Source organism: Pleurodeles waltl, chromosome 1_2, assembly GCF_031143425.1.
Source record: "Pleurodeles waltl isolate 20211129_DDA chromosome 1_2, aPleWal1.hap1.20221129, whole genome shotgun sequence".
Taxonomy (NCBI): domain Eukaryota; kingdom Metazoa; phylum Chordata; class Amphibia; order Caudata; family Salamandridae; genus Pleurodeles; species Pleurodeles waltl.
Window position 1 is genome coordinate 747,702,536 of NC_090437.1, and position 20,162 is coordinate 747,722,697.

Here is a 20,162-nt window from a genome sequence, read left to right on the forward strand (position 1 = left end):
GCTGTCAGGGATTTAATCAGGATTTCCTTCCTGAGATTAGTGGTTGCAGGCAACCCTCTTTCAATACACAACCCCCTAAGCTGGACTACTGTCAGTGTGGGTAGGCTAGCCAGATCAAGCTCCATGGTTCCCTAGTTTTGTGTCAACAAAAACTTTTTGCAAAAATTGGTAACAAGAATTTAGAAAAATTACAAAAATTCAATAATTGAAATTAATCCAAATTAATAAAAAAAATTAAAATTAAAAATTAAAAACAATTTTTGCACTAGGACAATTTAAAGGATTTTTAATTTGTTTTACCTAAAACTGTAACGTGATATTGAACACAAGTACAGGATCCCGTCGCTGCTTCCAATTATGTTGGAAAATGGGTTATTGGTAGGGCAGGTAGGTACCTACACCTAGCAACAAGCCACAAACCTCCACATAGGTACAGTTAGGTCTCAGTAAATTAATCCCAGCTCTACCCTTGGTAGCTTGGCATCGAGCGTCAAGGCTTAACTTAGGAGACAAAGTGTAAAGCATTCAAATATCACAAAACAGTAATTAAATAAAACACAGGAAACAGTTTAAAAATCCAAAACCAATTTATAAAAATAGCTTATATTTTTATCTTTAAAATGACACAAAAACGATTAAAATCGGTTCAGGGGAACCGGAGATATGAATTTTTAAAGTATTATTATTTTCTAGCGCTTAGAAACAAAAAGCGCCAATCGGGTCATCTGGTTGCACCAGGACCGGGGCAAAGTCAAACTTTCAGGCCGACCGCGATGGAGCCCTGCTCAGCTACAAGTCGCGGGAGGCCTCGGTTAAAAAGTTACCTTCTGACTTAGTCTCTTTTTTGATGTTTTTCTTCCCCAGGACGAACCTGCCAGTTGAATCCGACCTCCTGGAGCCCTTGTCCGGATACGCGAAGTCGGTTTCCTCGGTGGTGATTTTTACCTTCGGACTTAGTCGTTTTTTCGAGATGAAAATCCTTCGACCGGGGTAAACCTGGATCTTGATCCGACGTCCGTGGAGCCCTTCTCGGATACGATGGCTGGAAGGTCCCGGTCAACTTTTTACGTTCGGACTTAGTCTCTTTTTTGGATGTTTTTCTTTACCGGGACGAACCACGAAGTCAGGCCGGGTCGCGGTTGAGGCAAGCCGGCTAGAATTTCTGGGGCTTCACCCAGATGTTCTTTTAAGGTTCTTTTGGGGTCCACAGCTCCCCCCAAGGGTCCAGAAGTTCTGTGATGGTCCTTGGGAAGTGCGGACTTCAACTCCCAGAATGCACCTGGCGCAAACTCCTTTTTGGCCACTGGACAGTGGTCAGCTGGTAACTTTTTCAGGAGTTGGTGCAGGGGACTCTGGATAGCAATTTTTCACCTGTAGCAAACAGGGAGTCCCTCCTTGAACCAGTTGAAGCCAGGCAAAGTCCTTCTTGTGGTGAAGCCCAAGTGTGCAGCTGGTGCAGTCTTTCTGAGTGCAGGGTCCAGGTGCAGGCCAGAGGTCCAGCAGGGCAGTCCTTCTTCTCCTTGTAGTTCCTTCTTCTTGAAATTTGGTGGGGATCTGAGGCGTGGGTGCAGGTCTGCCAGTTTTATCCTTGCTCCTGGGTGAAAAGCAGGGGGGCCCTGGTTCTCCAATCAGGGACAGGGTCGTCCCCCTGTGATGACCACTTCCTGGGAAGTGTGGCAAAAATCCATCCCAGAAGGCAACAGTCTCTAAAAATCCAAAATGGATGAATCTGATTTTTGGAGGAGAGATCTGGCTGAGCCCACCCACTGGTGTGGCTAAAAATCATAAACACACCCCTCTCCTGCCCTCTCCTAATCTAATCAAGGGGGCACCTAGCTGTCTGGGGTTGCAGGATGTGGGGGTGTTGCTGGGTGCTCCAGATGTCCTTCTCTGCCTTTGAAGACCAGTTTGGCAGCCCTCCCCCTTCCTGCCTCACCATCTGCTGAGGGGAGATTCTCTCCCCCAAGCACATTCCTTTGTGTGAAGCCAGGCCACTTCACACCTCATTAAAGTAGCCTGGCAGAAGCTGCTGCAGGCTGGCCAATCAGAGCACAGCAGCAAAAACAATGCAGAGCTGAAATTGGCAACTTTTTAGGTAAAGTCTAAACTTTTTACCTGGACAAGTTATATTAAATCCAACAACTGGAAGTTGTGGGATTTATTACAACAATCAATTTGATACCAAATTCTTGGTATGTAACATTTAAGCAGACTTTAAAATTTAAAATAAAGTCTGCCCATTCTAGCCTATGAAGGCCATTTACTTCAATGAGGGAAAAACGAATTTGGCTGTTTTTACCTCACCAGGGCTTATAAATCTATTTTTATAAAGTCCCTGCTTATAGTTACATGGCACCCAGCCCTAGGGGCACATAGGGCACACCTTAGGGGTGACTTATATGTAAAAATAAGGTAGTTTAAGACTTTGGAAGTACCTTTAATTCCAAAGTCGAATTTGCATATAACTTTAATTTAAAAGCAGCCAGCAAGGCAGGCTTGCTTTTAAAATGACACTGGGCACCTCAGCAATGCACCTAGGTGTGCACCACCTATGCTGTGGTCCCTAAACCTACATGCCCTACCATATACTAGGGACTTATAGGTAGGTTAACTTAGCCAATTATAATTAGCCTAATTTGCATATCCATTTTACACAGAGCACAGGCCCTGGGACTGGTAAGCAGTACCCAGGGCACAGCCAAGAGTCAGTAACCACCAGTACCTATCCAGAAAGAGTGGGGGTGATCAGGCAAAAAAAAAGGACTTTCCTACACATTTGCACTACCAAGCATTACAAAGACTGAAAATCCATCACTTGAGAAGAGGTCTTTCATACTCAGATAATATACCCTTGAATCAGGAAACTAAGGAAGAGGCCACATGGTGGCTAGAAAAACATACAGGCCTGAAATGGCAGATCAATCATCAATATGACACTGGATCTTCTTTTAAACTCTGACACAGTTTTGTCAGGGTGGGGCACTCATTGTGGCCAATTCTCGACTGGAGGTATGGTCAGAGAAAGAGGCTTCATTGCACATCAGTATCTGGGAATACTGCCTTCTTCATCACATTTCAACCTTCCTGGTTACCTCAACACAGAGACAGATTGGTTTTCATGTCACTTCAGAGGCTCCAAAGATTGGCAACCACATGTTTCCATGTTTCAGAAACTTCAGGCACTTTGGGGCGCTTTCTCAACCTTTTCACCTCCAGGCTGAATGCACAACTGTCACCCATTTACAGTTGGAGGCCGGATACAATTGCTCTGGCATCGGATGTGTTTCTCCAGCCTTCTAACAGAAGCTTTCCTTATCCCCCCCTTTCTCATGATTTCAAATTGCCTGTCGAAGGGAACAGTCATCCCTAGTAACGATAACTCCCTTTTGGCCTTCTCAGATCTGGTTTCTGGATCTTTTGCAAATGTCAATAATGATTCCAATACTTCTTCCATATTCCAGAGCTGATGAACAATCCCAGTTGCGTCACTCACAATCTCATACTTTCAGGCCAACCTGGTCTGTCCCAGGCCTTTTGTCAGACACTCTCAGTTCCATTGCTAATTCCTGGGCCCCAGGAACCTCCAGGGTGTTCAGGTTAGCCTTGAACTCTTGGTCTACCTGTTGTTTGGGATCACATTTGGATCCCTTTTCATCAGATATCGCTACTATAGCTAACTACTTGGGTAACTTAGCAGCTTCTGGCAAATCCTATGGAATGGTCCTTACACATAGATCATCAATTTCCATACAACATAATTATATTATCGGGAAGCCAGTGAGAGAACACCCCCTCCTCTGCAAACTCCTACGAGGAATAAGGTTAAATATTCTACTGTCTCCTAAATAAACAGTTTTATAAGATGATAATGTTGTGCTGAACATATTCAGAGATTGGCTTGACAATGCTGATTTATCTCTCTAAGCGTTCTCTGCAAAACTAACAATGTTATTATGTCTAATTTCATTTAAATGCACTTCTGACGTCAGGGCTTTGGATCTTTCGGGCAGGCGGTTTACTCCTTCAAGAGTTTACTTGGATATCTCCTGAAGAACTAAAACATTGATTTCTTCTGTGCAGTATCCTGCTTTCCTGTGCGTGGTTCAATGTCTTCAGGAATGTGATTCTAGAATGGCTTCTCTCAGGAACTTTTCCGGACAGTTACTCTTTTCCATCATTAAAACCCATTCTCCTGAGTCTTCTCCCACTCTGCCAAAATGGGTGAAATGGATCATGTCCCAAGAAGGCATTAATATTTCCCTTTTTGGTCCTCATTCTTCTTGAGGGTCCGAGTCTCCATAAAATTTCTATTCAGGAACTTGTTTGGCGGATATCTGGTAAGTAGCCGACTGGTCCTCAAATTCCACGTTCAAAACATTTTATTGCAAACCAATTACACATGCTTTCTTTGCAGTGGTTGATTCGCTTTAAAATAAGCACAATTCAAGCCTCCGATCTTAACATAAAATGTGGATTTTTCAAGTAAACATGTAGGAAATTCCTAATTTTATTAAAAACACAGAGGCAAGTATTATCCCACCACTATGAAAATTATTTATTCTTTTTTCACCCATACATATTGTGATTATTACCGCTTATTTCTCATTGCAGTTCCTCAATCAACAGTTCCCCAACCAAATTGATGAAATGGACAACGGGAACAGATGTTAGCAGTTTTTCTTATATTCCTTGTATCTTCTTTATCATCTTTCCATTGGTGGCTCAATGACATGCCTTATGCAACAAGAATGAGGAAGGACAACGGTGGAAGGGACTATTTATAGAGACTCTAATGTAAAATCTGTGTAGCCTCCATCTGTAGTTCATCACCTAACCTCATGGGATGTGTAGTTTTCTTTTCTGTTTGTTAGCCATTTAATTACCTGGCTGCTATTGAATTAAATGCAGGAAAGAAAAGCATAATACTTGCCTCTGTGCCTTAATAAAATTAGGACTTTACTGCGAAAATCCACATTTAAAGGCATCACTTAGAAAATCCTCATTCACAGACATCACTCAAAATTTGCAAAATTAGTAATAGCTGACACAGCTTATGAAAAGAAGTCCAGTAAGGATTGTAAGCCTTTATAGTGGATGGCCTCTTGGAAGCATGAACAGCACAAACAACCTCCTCTGAAGGTCCAGGGTTTCATAGTCCACTATGCTCAACCACCACCCCGAGAAGGATTCTTCTAACAGAGGGCAAGAAGAGGGGAAGAGAGTGAAAAGGGAATGGAAACACTAAAATGATCTATTATAGTGTGGTTGACAACAAGGGCAGGGACCAAACCATGATTTCCAATGCCAAAAGGGAGCTACTAGGACCATCTCTCACCTCTGTCTAGTAAGATGGGCCAGAAGTCTGGGGATTACTGGAAATAAATGAAAGGTGAACAGGAGACCCTTTGGCCACTGAGAAGGAAGAACGTCTAATTCCCAAGAGTCTGCTAACTGGTAGCTGAGTGGCGCCTTGGACACCGAGCATTATGAACATCTGCAAACAGATCTATCAGTGAGATGCCAAATTTGACCCATAACTGGTGAAATATCACTGAGATAGGCACAGATTCTGAGAGAAATTGAAGATTCCACTCAGAGAATCCTCCAGAATATTGTCCACACATTTTATGTACATTGCTCTTGGAGATAGGATATTCTCCTCTGCCCATAGAATTATCTGGAAGGCCCCCACTACCAAAATCCCTGCACCTGGTACCCTCCTGATGATTCACATAAGCATTAGACATGATGTTGTCTGTGTCCAGAAGGAAAGTTCTGCCATGGAAAACACTCCTGAAAAACTGTAGTGCCTGAAGAACAGCACTCATCTCCTTCCAACTGAATGACCTATAGCAGTTCTCTTTTTCTCAAAGTCCCTGGAATGACTGAGGGTCCAATGTTGCACCACAATCATACCATCGGTATTCACCACAACTGGAGTTGACAACTGAAGAGGAAGCCACCCTCCCTCCCACAGTAACGAATGACGTGGGGCAATCCACCAATGCATCTCCTTCACAATGTCCTTCAGTCCTGCTGTCATATTGATGAGAAGATTGATCCACCAATAGAGGATATTTGACCCAGATGTTATATGCCTAAGGTACAACAACAACAGTGGAAACATACATAATGAGATACATGAACAGTAGAGCTTAGTAACTCATTCCTGAAACAGGTGCTCTCCACTGCTTGTCATATCTCCCTGTATCTGCATCCATCTCCTGGCAGAGGCAGTCTGCTTGGACAGGTGAGTGGACACAGGACTACAGATGAAACCAGCACAATCCCCAAGCAAGGATACCAAACCGACATCCATCTTAAATCATGTTTCAGTGGATTCTAAATTCTTGAGCAGGAGTTCATCTGTACTTGACAGTGTTTGACAAACTGTTTACACATGCTACAAGTTTCTTAATTTGGTCTCCGCATGGATCAGCCAATTGTCCAGGTTCAGGGTGGGTGGAGATTGATGCTCTTAAAGTTAGTCACTGCTGGCAAGACCTTGGAGAAGACCCTTGGGCAGGTGTTAGACTGAAGGGAAGGGATTTGGATTGATAATGGAACAGTATGTCTACAAACCATCGGAATTTCTGATGGCCTTGCCAAATTGTGATATAAAGATGAACATCCTTTGGATCCAGAGCTGCAAAAAACTCCCCGTAAAAATCAAGGAAATAATATTCTAGTGTGTCTGTCTTGAAATGGATGGTCTGAATGCATTGATTCACTCTTATCGAGTTGATAACCAACCTGAGTCCTCTTGAGATAATTAACACCAGAAAGATATGTGAAAAGACCCCTGAGCTCACCTCCTTCTGGGGAACTGAAGTAATGGGTTTTTGTCCAATAATTGTTAGACCTGACAGCCTTAGGGTAGTCACCTCTAACTTTTTGCCTGCCTCCCTCCACTTTCTAGAAACAGTTTTTGCTGGTTTTTAGACTCTGCACACTTTACCACTGCTAACCAGTGCTAAAGTGCATATGCTCTCTCCCTTTAAAAATGGTAGCATTGGATCATACCCAATTGGACTATTTAATTTACTTATAAGTCACTAGTAGAGTGCTCTATGTGTGCCCAGGGCCTGTAAATTAAATGCTACTAGTGGGCCTGCAGCACTGGTTGTGCCATCCACTTAAGTAGCCCCTTAACCTTGTCTCAGACCTTCCATTGCAAGGCCTGTGTGTGCAGTTTCACTGCCAATTCGACTTGGTATTTAAAAGTACTTGCCAAGCCTAAACCTCCCCTTTTTCTACATATAAGACACCCCTAAGGTATCCCCTAGGTAACCCATAGGGCAGGGTGCTGTGTAGGCAAAAGGCAGGACATGTCCCTAAGTAGTTTACATGTCCTGGCAGTGTAAAACTCCTAAATTCGTTTTTACACTGCTGTGAGGCCTGCTCCCTTAATAGGCTAACATTGGGACTGTCCTCATACATTGTTTGAGTGGTAGCTGCTGATCTGAAAGGAGTAGGAAGGTCATATTTAGTATGGCCAGAATGGTGACATTAAATCCTGCTGACTGGTGAAGTTGGATTTAATATTACTATTTTAGAAATGCCACTTTTAGAAAGTGAGCATTTCTCTGCACTTAAATCGTTCTGTGCCTTACAATCCACTTCTGGCTGGGTTTAGTTGACAGCTCCTTGTGCATTCACTCAGACACACCCCAAAGACAGGATACTCAGCCTCACTTGCATACATCTGCATTTTAAATGGGTCTTCCTGGGCTGGGATGCTGAAGGGCCTGCTCTCACACAAAGGACTGCCACACCCCCTACTGGGACCCTGGCAGACAGGTTTGAACTGAAAGGGGACCTTGTGCACTTCTAAGCCACTCTTTGAAGTCTCCCCCACTTCAAAGACACATTTGGGTATATAAACAGGGCCTCTGCCCCTACCAACTCAGACACTTTCTGGAGAAGAATCTTGTAACCAGAACCTGCATCCTGCCAAAAAGAACTGCCTGGCTTCCCAAAGGACTCATCTGACTGCTTTCTGTGAACGACTGCTGCCTTGCTGTTGCCCTGCTGCCTTGCTGCTCTCTGGCTGAGGAGAAGAAGTGCTCTCCAAGGGCTTGGATAGAGCTTGCCTCCTGTTCCCTAAAGTCTCAGGACCAAAAAGACTTCATCTCTTCAAGAAGGACTCCTAGTGCAGCGAAATTTGACGCACAGACTGACAGAAACGACACACAACCTGCCCTGCTGTGAAAATTTCACTGCACCGCCGAACAGGAACGACGTAGCCCGACTTCACCAGGAGAAGATCAACGCAGCACCAGAGTAACAATCGAAAATTCGATGCACAGCCCTATGGCTCGACGCATAGCCGAGCCGGAATGACGCAGCCCGACTTCCAGAGAGGAATCGACGCAGCGCCTGCTGTGTGGTAGAAAATTAGATGCAACGCCCACTGGATCGACGCAGCTCCTGTGACTTCGTCCTGCCAGCGCAGGAATCCACGTACCGTCCCCGGGGCGTCTGAAAACCCCGCAACCTGAAGAGGATCCACGATCGACCACCGGAAATTGACGCACAGCCATCCCTGCGTGGAAACTAAATGACACATCGCTGTCTGCGGCCTGAGAAATCGACGCACGCCCCTTTGTTTCCACTCTTCTCCTCCTCTGTGGCCCTCTGCGGAGATTTTTCATGCAAACCAGGTACTTTGTGCTTGAAAGAGAATTTGTTTGCCTTTCAAAAACTTAAGACACTTTATATCACTTTTCAGTGATATCTCTGCATTTACTTATTGCATCTTTGATCGTTTTGACCTGCATTTATCCAGATAAATATTATATATTTTTCTAAACACTGTGTGGTGTATTTTTGTGGCGCTATATGGTGGTATTGTATGACTTATTGCACAAATACTTTACACATTGCCTTCTAAGTTAAGCCTGACTGCTCAGTGCCAAGCTACCAGAGGGTGGGCACAGGATAATTTTGATTGTGTGTGACTTACTCTGACTAGAGTGAGGGCCTTGCTTGGACAGGGGGTAACCTGACTGCCAACCAAAGACCCCATTTCTAACAATAATGATTAAATATCCTTCTGGAAAGCAACTTGTTTGTCTACAGCACGAGTTCAAGGAGTTCATAGCAAACTGGAAACGGGTGGGAAGAGAGGAGAAAGTGATATTGTGCCCTTCTTGAATGATCCCCAGAAGCCATGAATCTGAATTGAAACTTTGAGATTGAAGAAAAAAATCTTTAAAATTCTACCTCCATAGGACTCTAACCTGGATTGACAGAATTGCGAGAAATGATGCACAGTCAAAGCCTGCTGATCAGAGGCAGCATTGGAAACCTGACCCCAGTTTTTTACTAGAAACCTGTTTCACCTCTCCAGGCATACACATTTGTATAGTGGTGATGATGTCTATATTGAGCTCTCCTGGATGCTCATGAGTCTTCAAAACCCTTATAATCATCAGCAAAAGGCAACATGTGTTTCTAATTCTTGAAAGATTTAAGTACCATGTAATCCACCTCACAAGATGGCAGCTACTGATCACCACCCCTGACGAAATAGCTCAAAGTAGATCAAATAATGCATTTGCCGTAAAACGGGCTTTCATTTCCACTTTGTCAAGAAGATAAACACCATCCTCCCCTTCAAAAATGGATGTAGGCGATGACTGAAACCCCTTCAATAGTTTCTGAGGAGCGTAGGAAGCACATGTTGAAGCTCTCAAGGTCAAATGGGCCCCAAAATAGACATATCAAAGGGAACCAACTACCTTCTGCACAGTATCCAGGGGGGAAGAGTCCTCTGAAATCACTGGGAAACAAACTGCCAGGTCTGAGAGAATTGGGTCCACTGTCACAGACTGAAGTAAATTTAAATTGTTCAGGTAGGAGGTACATAGCTTTCCCACATAATTCCATCTGAAAAGATTGGTTTCTTTTACCACAGGAAGAACTGAGGCAGATTTCAGAGTACGTATATTGACCCAAAAAAACAGCTTGGAACTAGAAGAAGGCTCCTGCACCTCTTCAATTGCCATTCATACAAGAATTGCACTTGACATGTCCCAACAAGATAATCTCGTCCTTTTAACAAATGTTCCTCCTTTAACAGAAGTCACAAAATAACACATTCCTCCTTACAGAGGAGAGACACATGAAGCAGGCGAAATAGAAGAACCCATCAGATCACCCCCACTCTCCTTAGCCAATAACTCAGCAAATGTTTTAGTTGTACTGACTTAAGACAGACTCCAGATACCACCACTACCACTGCAACAGGAGGCATATTAGATGTAGAATCATCTTTCCTGCTGTGTTTGCTAGAACACTTTTCACACATCTCTAAAAACGAAAGGCAAGCCGTGAGAACCGGAACAAAAATTCACACACACCATAGACCAGTGACTTATCACTGTCCCAGTCCATCCATATATACGTCTTAGAGGCGTGCACGCGCAATTGTGTACTGCCTCCAGAATATTGTGAGCACTATGGAGCTACATGGTGTAGTTCTCAAAGGCTCGAGGGCCGTCATCAGTGTTCGACAGGAGAAAGCACGTGTGTACCTCATTTCCCTAGTTGAAGTCGTCCCACATTGAGATTCCCTCTCCAAGAGGAATCTAAGAGAAAGATTCTCAGTCCATCAAGCCCACCCTCAGTCAGAGGCCAAGCCAGGAACTGAAAGGGCCTCTCAAAGACTGCCTGTTGGTCTCGAACCTACGCTACGGCGGAGGAGTGAGATGCAATTACATAAGTAGCAGGGTCCAGGAAATTAAAAGGGTAAGGGGTGAACCTCTAATATACACACAAAAGTGTGCACAAACATCACAAATATACAGGCGGGGGAAATGTAGGGTGCCGTTTCACGGGATACGAGTGAATGGGAAAGTTAATAAAAAATATTATGTGCTATCAAGGAGCTGACAAGGAGGCTTGACTTCCTCGTGAGAAAAGGATGGGGACAAAGAAGGATGACGAGATAATCTGCTATTTCACTCATAGTGAGGATTTCCCATGATACGTTCATCACCTCTATCAGATAGGGCTGTGCTGGAAACCAAAACCAATCCTGGTAATAAAATTTTTCAAAGGAGCACCACACTGCAGGTTGCTGCAAACGGAATGGAGCCAGGGGGGCATGACTGGGCCCTGGCAGCCACTCAGACTGCAGTCGGGTTAGCAGAATGACCAGTCTGAACTTGCTATCTTCCGTGCTTTTACGATGAATCTCTGGAGCCTTCTCACAGTACTAATTTTGTCAAACATACATTGTCGGCCCTATAGTTGTGATTCTTAGTTTGCCCTTGTCTTCATTACTTTCCTGTTGTCGCTTTGCTCTTGTAATTCCATATGTATAACTAGATTTCGGCATTAATGTTAAAAATGTTAACATGCACGTGAATGTGTGTTTTTGTTGAAAATGAATTGTTGATGTTTGTGATCGTGTTTCTAAAAAGATGTCTCTTCCATTTGCAAATATGTGTAAAATTCTGTTACTGTTCATTAGAAAGAAAGATGTATTGTAGGTACGATGAGATAGATAAATATCACTAGAGGAACATAGCTAACTGTACTTATCTTCTACATAACTTTAACAGACCTGTTTTAAAGATTGTAATTTTAGAAGAACCTTTCCATATGATTTTAATGTACGATCTGCACAGAAGATGTAATTTTCATTAAAGTGCAGCAATAGGCATTGCAATATTAAACAATGGCGATAGTTAAAGATACATAAATCTCTGTACTGGGGCGCCATTACCAATATTAGAAACAAATGACCTCAATCAAAAAACCTTGCTTATAAAAGTAAGAATTATACTCCTATAGATTTCCTTAATTAATTTCCATCATTGAGGTCTGACTGTTGAAAATTCACAAAGGGCCCCCGGGATACTCCTGTAAATCTGGAACTTCATACCTCATTTTGTAGAAAAAAATAAAGAGCTGAACACCAGTCTGATGACAATTTTGTGAAACATTACTCGGAGGAAATTAAACAAATAAAAACACCATAGAAAGGAAACATGGGATCCAAGTAAGGAGAAAAGGGGCAGGAGTAATAGAGGGGTGAATGGAAATAGGTAATATGGAGATAAAGATACTAGTGTTTAGGTGAGGATAGTGGTACTGGTGTAGAGGCTGGTTAAGACTACTAAACTATAGGTGTTCGTAGGGGCTTATGAGGTAGGTAAGTGTAAGGGAAGTAGTAATCGGGCGTAGAAAGGGGGTATAGGTCCTACAGTATAGGCTGAGGTAACTTTATTATGGTATAGGCAGGGGTATAGTTACTGGGCTTTGGCAGAGGTAGTAGACTATAGGTAGGCACAAAGATACTAAGGAATAAGTAGGGGTGAAGGAATATAGGTGGAGAGGTACTAGGCTCTAGCCAGGTAGGAGACCTAGGATGCAGAAGGGATAGCTGTAGTAGGGTAGGTGGAAGCAGAGGTACTGAGTTATCAGTAGATGCAATGAGGTATATGTAGGGGCAAAGATATAATTGCATACTTCGGTGCTAAATGTGCTGGGCAATAGGTAAGCAGTCGGGGTAGAGGACAAAGTTAAAGAAAATCATTTCTGAGTCATTCATGCAGAAGTGTGCAATAGCTTTTCGTGAAGAGAAACCCTTTCCCCTGGCACCGCTATGGGTTTGTACCCTATTGACCATGCACCCTTGATAGCAGTAAGCTAGCACAACTGTTCAAAGTGGGAACCTACCGCGCAGTTGCTGATTAGTATCCACAAACGTATGGGATTCAATCAATCAATCAATCAATCATAGTATTTATAAAGCGCGCTATGTACCCGTCAGGGTTTCGAGGCGCTGAGAGGGGGGGGAGGGGAGCGCTGCTGATTTAGCGGTCGAAGAGCCAGGTCTTGAGGAGCCTTCTGAATGCGAGGAGGTCCTGGGTCTGGCGAAGAGATGTGGGGAGAGAGTTCCAGGTCTTGGCGGCGAGGAAGGAGAAGGATCTGCCGCCGGATGTCTTGCGCTGGATTCGGGGTACGATGGCGAGGGCGAGGTTGGCGGATCGGAGTTGACGTGTTGGAGTGTAGAAGTTCAGTCTGGTGTTGAGGTAGGAGGGTCCGGTGTTGTGAAGTGCCTTGTGAGCGTGGGTCAGGAGTTTAAAGGTGATCCTCTTGTCTACTGGGAGCCAGTGGAGTTCCTTTAGGTGAGGGGAGATGTGATTTCGGCGGGGTATGTCGAGGATCAGTCGGGCGGAGGCATTTTGGATGCGTTGGAGTTGTTTGATGTCTTTGGTTGGGATGCCTGTGTAGAGTGCGTTGCCGTAGTCAAGCCTGCTGCTGACGAGGGCCTGGGTCACCGTCTTTCTGGTTTCTGTTGGAATCCACTTGAAGATTCTGCGGAGCATTCGAAGGGTGTTGAAACAGGAGGAGGAGACGGCGCTGACCTGTTTGGACATGGTGAGGGTGGAGTCCAGGATGAAGCCGAGGTTTCTTGCGTGGCTGGCAGGGGTGGGCGGGGGTCCGAGGGCGGAGGGCCACCATGAGTCGTTCCAGGCCGAGGGAGTGCGCCCGAGGATGAGGACTTCCGTCTTGTCGGAGTTGAGTTTCAGGCGACTGTTGTTCATCCAATCGGCGATGGATTTTAGTCCCTCGTGGAGGTTTGTTTTGGCGGTGAGCGGGTCTTTGGTCAGGGAGAGGACGAGCTGGGTGTCGTCGGCGTAAGAGATGATGCTGAGATGATGTTGGTGGGCCACTTGAGCGAGGGGTGCCATGTAGACGTTGAACAACGTAGGGCTGAGGGAGGATCCTTGGGGGACGCCGCAGATGAGGTTGGTGGCTTTGGAGCGGAAAGGGGAGAGACGGACTCTCTGCGTTCTGTCGGAGAGGAAGGATGAGATCCAGTGGAGGGCTTTGTCTTGGATGCCGGCTTCCTGGAGGCGGGTCAGTAGGGTGCGGTGGCAGACGGTGTCAAAGGCGGCTGATAGGTCAAGGAGGATGAGGGCTGAGGTTTCGCCGTTGTCCATTTGATGTCTGATGTCATCTGTGGCGGCGAGGAGAGCAGTCTCAGTGCTGTGGTTTCGTCTGAATCCGGATTGTGAGGGGTCCAGGATGGAATTGTCTTTGAGGAAGTGGGTGAGCTGAGTGTTGACGATCTTCTCGATGACTTTCGCTGGAAAAGGGAGGAGAGAGATCGGACGGAAGTTTTTGAGATCGTTGGGGTCGGCCTTGGGTTTTTTGAGGAGGGGTTGGATTTCTGCGTGTTTCCAGCTGTCCGGGAAGGTGGCAGAAGTGAAGGAGAGGTTGATGATCTTGCGGAGTTCGGGGGCGATGGTGGCGTTGGCGTTGGCTGAGTTGAAAACATGATGGGGGCAGGGGTCCGTGGTGTGGGTGTGGGTGTTCACTGCATTATTCATAGTTTCCTGCCCTAACAATATAACAAAGTGGTGCAAAATCAATGATATACTCAGGTTTTCTGCTGTCATAAGTACATTTTGTAGTTCACTAGTTCTTATCTGTAAATTAGGATGAAAACCTTGAAAGCACCATGGGATTTTTTTTACACTGCTAAATCACAAGGCGATGTGGATAAACATTTGTGAATTATGTCCAAAATGTTTCCTACATATTCATGTTCAATATTCTTTGAATCTTGTTTCTCTCCTAAAGATATTTCAAGAAGTTCCAGTACTGTGGATTTGCCCCTCACGTGCGGACTTGCAAACCTAACACGGACGGTATCTCATCTCTGGAGAATTTGCTGGCCAGCATTGTACAGCGGGTGTTCGTGTGGGTAGTGTCCATAGTCACCTGTTGCGGAAACATCTTTGTCATCTGCACGAGACCCTACATCCGATCTGAAAACAAGCTCCATGCAATGTCCATCATATCGCTCTGTTGTGAGTAGATTCCGGGAATCGATGTGGCTGAAACTGTAGCAGAGTTTTAAAATATTGCAGAGATATATCATGCATACAAAGCAAAGTTTTACAATGCCTTAGGAAGCCTGTATATTGAACTCAATCTTATCATGCACATTTTCTAATGGACCTTTGTGAACTTCTTTTAAGTGGTACATCAATCAGCAAATAGTACATCTAGGAAAAGGGTCAGAGAGAGTAAGATTTATACAGACATCGTGAAATATCATTTTAGTCTCAAAGGGTGGACAAGAGCTTCGAAATAGTGTATACGAGGTGCCCAGATGTGGGTCCCTGCACACTGTGTCACTGGAACCAAGCTAACCCTGGCGGATGAGCCCTAGCTAGGGTGAAACCGGTCCTGGGTTGCTGGAGCTCCAGTTGAGGGAAGGACTCACTTGACAGTTCAGGCTAGACTGTTCCCAGTGGAGCAGGGCCAAGACTGATGTAGCTGGGTCCAAACTGAGGTGGCAGGGTATACAAAATAACGATGTACTGGGATGCAACCTGAACAATTACCAGTGGCCAAGATTAATTCAAGCATTCCATCCACCACTTTTTGTATGCTTTAGTGTGTTGCCCTAAGTGTCACGGTATGCCCGGACGTGGGTCCCGTGCACTCTGTCAGCTGATTCAAGCCATACCTGGCTTATGAGCCCTAAGATGAAAACAGTCCTGGGTTGCTTGTGTTCAGTTTGGGGGGACCCGACTTGGCAGTGTGCGTGGTGTGCCAAAAAAGAATGGATTGGGATGCAGCCTGAATAATCATCAGTGGCTGAGATTTAATTCAAGCATTCTATCAATGTCTTTTTTGTACACCTTATTGCATCATTTTGAAGGCATGAACACCACGTACACAAATGCCTACAAAATAACTCAGTACTTTTTTTTAACTTATCAACCAAAGTTGGATTGTAACTAAAAAGAAAACAACATGTGCAAAACAGGGGAGTAGAAGTAACACAGGGGAGGGTGTGGGGACCAGAGAAGCAACACTGGGATGCGTGGGGACCAGAAGAAGCAACTTGGGGGATTGTCGGCCGAACGGTGACGCAACACAGTGGAGGGTTGAGTGACTGCCAAAGCGGTACTGGAGGGGACACAAAAGCAATGGAGGGTGGGAGAAAAAGCAACATGGGGGTTGAGGGAAAGCAACACACAGAGCCCTGGTGTAGGAAGCAATGGGGAGAAGCACACAGGTGAGTTCAAGAGAGAGTAGGGTGGGGAGAAGCAACTAGGCAACAGAGCAACATAGAGGGCAGAGGAAAGAACATACACGAGGCAGACAGCTCTAAAACACATGCATTCTAATGGAGTGCTTAACACAAGAGAAAAATAAGTGCTTGAAAAGCAAGCAGTGGAAGGCCAGTGCCAGCCAATCAAAGAGATTGTAAAGAGGCATTGGTCCATGGGAGGGACAAACACGAGACTGACAAGCTGGGACAAGAATAAGAAGCAGGCAAATGAGAGTAGCAAGGAAACCCAGCTAATGATAAGGAATGGGTGGGCTCCATGCCCCTTCATGTTCTTGGTAATCCACCACATGCCTTGTAAGACAGGCATGCACAGTCTATCAGACTTGACCTAAAAACTATCCAAAACAGGGGTTTGAGACATGTGACTATTTACCCAAGTTGCAAAACATTGAACATTTTCCTTCTATTGTGTGTTTTGGTCGATAACTGTGGAAAATCAAACTGACTAAAGAAATCAGGTTTAAAAAAAAGAAATGGGGATTCTTTTTAATTTCAGATACTTTAATGTATTAATAAGCAATATTTACTTATAGGTTAGGTTTTTTTTCAACTGTCATTTGGTAGTGGCAGTGGTAAACCTAAAAATAAGTCCCAGACCACTTGGGACAGAAAGAATTAGGGTGACAGATACTATATCCATGTCATCAATCCGTGGCCAGTACCTTGCAAAAATACCTTGGGTTTTAAGTTTGAATAGCATTTACCAAAATCCCTGAGTATTGTTGAGGAAAGAGAAGTTAATTTTCAGCTTGCGAGCATGTAAGTAACATAAGGGGGACAGTTTTGCTATTAAAATACTCTATGCTTCCCCTGGTACAAGCCTCTGTACTATGCAATCAACGTACAGAGGCTACCTGGGCCCATTAGGTAATGTAGCTGGTTTTGGCTTAATGTGATCAGTTTGTTTTAAGTGACATTAGCCGAGTCATTGTTTGCTGCATATCCTTGAATTTATTCATTAAAGCAGCAGAGGCTTGTAATGGGTTTTTGTTTACTTGGGGGTCGGGCCTTGGTCTTTTTACGGTGGAAGCGAGTCCCACTGCATGCACAGTCCCATCAGACTGCATCAGTGCTTAATTTGTGAAAAAATAAGTTCCAGGCCGTTGTCACGAGGCCACTGCATGGTGTATCACCCACTGCCCATGTCAGCGCTGCCAATGTCAGTACCTCCACAACCACTAAGGAGCACACTCCTCCAAGTCTGACAATTTAGATTACTCAAGGCCACCAATGCTATATGAATGGCTTGGAAAGCAAGTATTAGCAGCGGCGGCTACCGCAAATGTCAATGGGGGCCGATGGGGGAGGAAACAACTACATTAAAAGAAAAAAAAAAAGACATTTACTGTTCCCAACAATGATGACTCCTGCCGCCTCACTTGTCACTCCTCTTCTTGTGGTGTCCCAGCATTGGGGGGCAAAGGGGGAAACAACTACATTAAAAAAAACATTTACTGTTCCCAACGATGACGACTCCTGACGCCCCTCTTGTCACTGGGACACCAGCACAGGATCCCCAGCAATCCTGGCACTGCTTTCATGCTAAACCTAGCATGAAAGCTGCATCAGGATTGGTCTGAGCAGCCCGGACTGCCACTCAGACACAACCCTGGGGTCTTTGCTGTTTTCTCAGCCCGGCTGTGTACACAGCCAGTTTGGAGAAATACTAAGGGCCTCATTATGACATTGGCAGCAAATGCCGCCTACCACCATGGCCGCCAACATACCGTCGCAGTGGCTACCAACTGTCCATAGAATTATGACTGTAGCCGGAATTCTGTCAGAAAGCCGGCAGAATTCCGGCTATGGTCATGGCGGTGGTAAGGTGACGCTGCTGCCAGCAGCAGCACCCCGCCAGCAATGCACCGCCTACCGTATCATGTTCCATGATACGGCCTGGCGGTGTTTTTCTGGCGGACGCTGCTGCTCGCAGCAGCGCCCCGTCCCGTCTCCTGCCGGAGGACCCCCTTCAAGCAGGTAAATCGGGTTCTCTTACAGGAGAGGGTGGGTGGGGGGTGTTGTGAGCGTGTGTGGGGGTGGGGGTGACTGTGTTTGAATGCGTGCATGTGTGTGTAATGCGTGTGTGTATGAGTGGGTGTGTGTGTATGCATGTTGTGTCGTGTGATTGCGTGTGTGCCTGGCTGTATGTTCGTGAGTGTTGCTGTGAGTGTGTATGAATGTATGCACGCGTGGGTGAATGTGTGTATGCGTGTGTGTATGTATGTGTGCGTGTCTGTGTGTATACGTGGGGGGGTGGGAGGACTCTTGGGAAGGGGTGGGGGGGTGGTAGAGACCCCTATCAGTGCCAGGGAAGGAATTCCCTGGCACTGATGGTCCCTACTGCCATGGGTTCCATGGCAGTACAGAAACCACAGAAACCATGGCGGTGGGGGGTGTTAAAATGCCATGGGTGGCCTAGTGACGGCCGCTGGGCTGGAGACTGTAGTCTCAAGCCTGGCGGTCGTTACTGCCATGGCGGTTGGTGTGTTAACTTGGCGGTTTGGCTTTGGCCAAACCACCAATGTCATAATAGTGGAAGTATGTACCGCTAGCCTGTTGGCTATAATACCTCCACTATTACACTGACCGCCGGGGTCGTAATGACTCCCTAAGTGTCCATGTGTGTTTGGCCAGCCTAAGTTGGCCTGCCAAACTCACATGCGCACTTAGGTGCACTCTCTCCTCAAACCCCCTCACACTTCCCTTGGCCCAGCCCCTACCCTCCCTGCATTGCTAGCTGAGCCAGCAGATGAAAAATAAAATGATAATAAGCTACTGTTTTATTTTTCATCTCCTGGCTCTTAGCCAAGGGGGCGATGCCCCTTCGCCATTGCAGAGGAGCTGCCCCTGAGTATTAGCCTTTGTAAGGTATATTGAATTATTAAACAGCTGCTGTTGTGCTCGCGTCTAAATCAGACAAACAGCGTTGTCATGTGACGTACTGTCATAAGTGGCGGTGCCGACAATTAAGTGCAAGGGCCAGCAACAGAAACCACTAACTCAAATGAAGCACTGAACTGCGTCTTTCTTTCCCTATCCTCTTCTTTTTTTAGCCTGAAACCTGCTCTGCAACAGGTAATCCAGAGGGAGAGGGCAGGGCAGCAAGAACCCAAATGTTCCCTTGCAACTTTTATGGTTATTATGTTATGCTTGTGCTTTTTAATGTTTTTGGCCTCCTATGCACTGAATGTGAAGGGACAGGTCTGACAGTGAACAGGCATATTAGGAGCTGAGAATGTATTTTCTTTGTAAGTTGTCAAAAACATCAAAATTCACTCCTTTTTTGCACCTCTTTAAAGTGTGCGCTCATCATCCATTTTTATTTCGATCTCATTAGGGTCCAAAAGTATTATAAATCTTTTGCTACATTTCACAACTCCTCTGAAAACGAGAAGATGTGGCATAACTGCTAGAGCTGTTGAATTTGAAATATGAATACCAGGTTCGTCTCCCGACACTAACATTGTGTGGTTCTAGAAAAGAGACATAGGGGCATATTTATACTAAATTTGCGCCGCACTTGTGTAATTTTTTTACGCAAATTTGGCGCAAAACTAACTCCATATTTATATTTTGATGTTACACATGTCTAACGTCAAAATATTGGAGTGTGCACCATTTTTTAAATGTGCCAATGAGACGCAAGGTAGGCGTTTCCATCTAAAAATGGTGCTAACCCTATAGCCTCATACTTATCCCCCATGCTAAAATGATGCACGGGTTGGAGAAGGGGCTAAATAATGGTACAAAGCTTGGTTTGCACCATTATTTAACATCTGGGTCAGACCAGGCATTAGGGGACCTGTGGACCCATTTCCATGGTTCAACACCATGGAATGGGTCCACAGATGCCCTCCATAAGCCCTAAGAACAACTCCACCCACACCAGAGGGACACTGGAGGCTGAGGGACCCCATCCCAAGTAAGTAGGGTAAGTATAGGTAAGTATTTTTTTTTTTATTGAAGTGCCATTCGGGGCCCAACTTGGGATCCCCTGGATGGCACAGGGTGCAATGCAAAAACAACAGGTGATGGACGGAATGCTGAACAT

The 20,162-nt window shown here is 45.2% G+C and overlaps 1 protein-coding gene across 1 annotated transcript in view; it reads left to right on the top strand.

The window, feature by feature from the left end:
• Positions 1-20,162, top strand: part of RXFP1 (relaxin family peptide receptor 1) — a 1,416,786-nt gene that overhangs the window by 1,310,720 nt on the left and 85,904 nt on the right. The window contains exon 15 of the mRNA XM_069243319.1: positions 14,605-14,834. Coding sequence (XP_069099420.1) covers positions 14,605-14,834 — 230 coding nt within the window. The remainder of the gene's footprint in view (positions 1-14,604; positions 14,835-20,162) is intronic.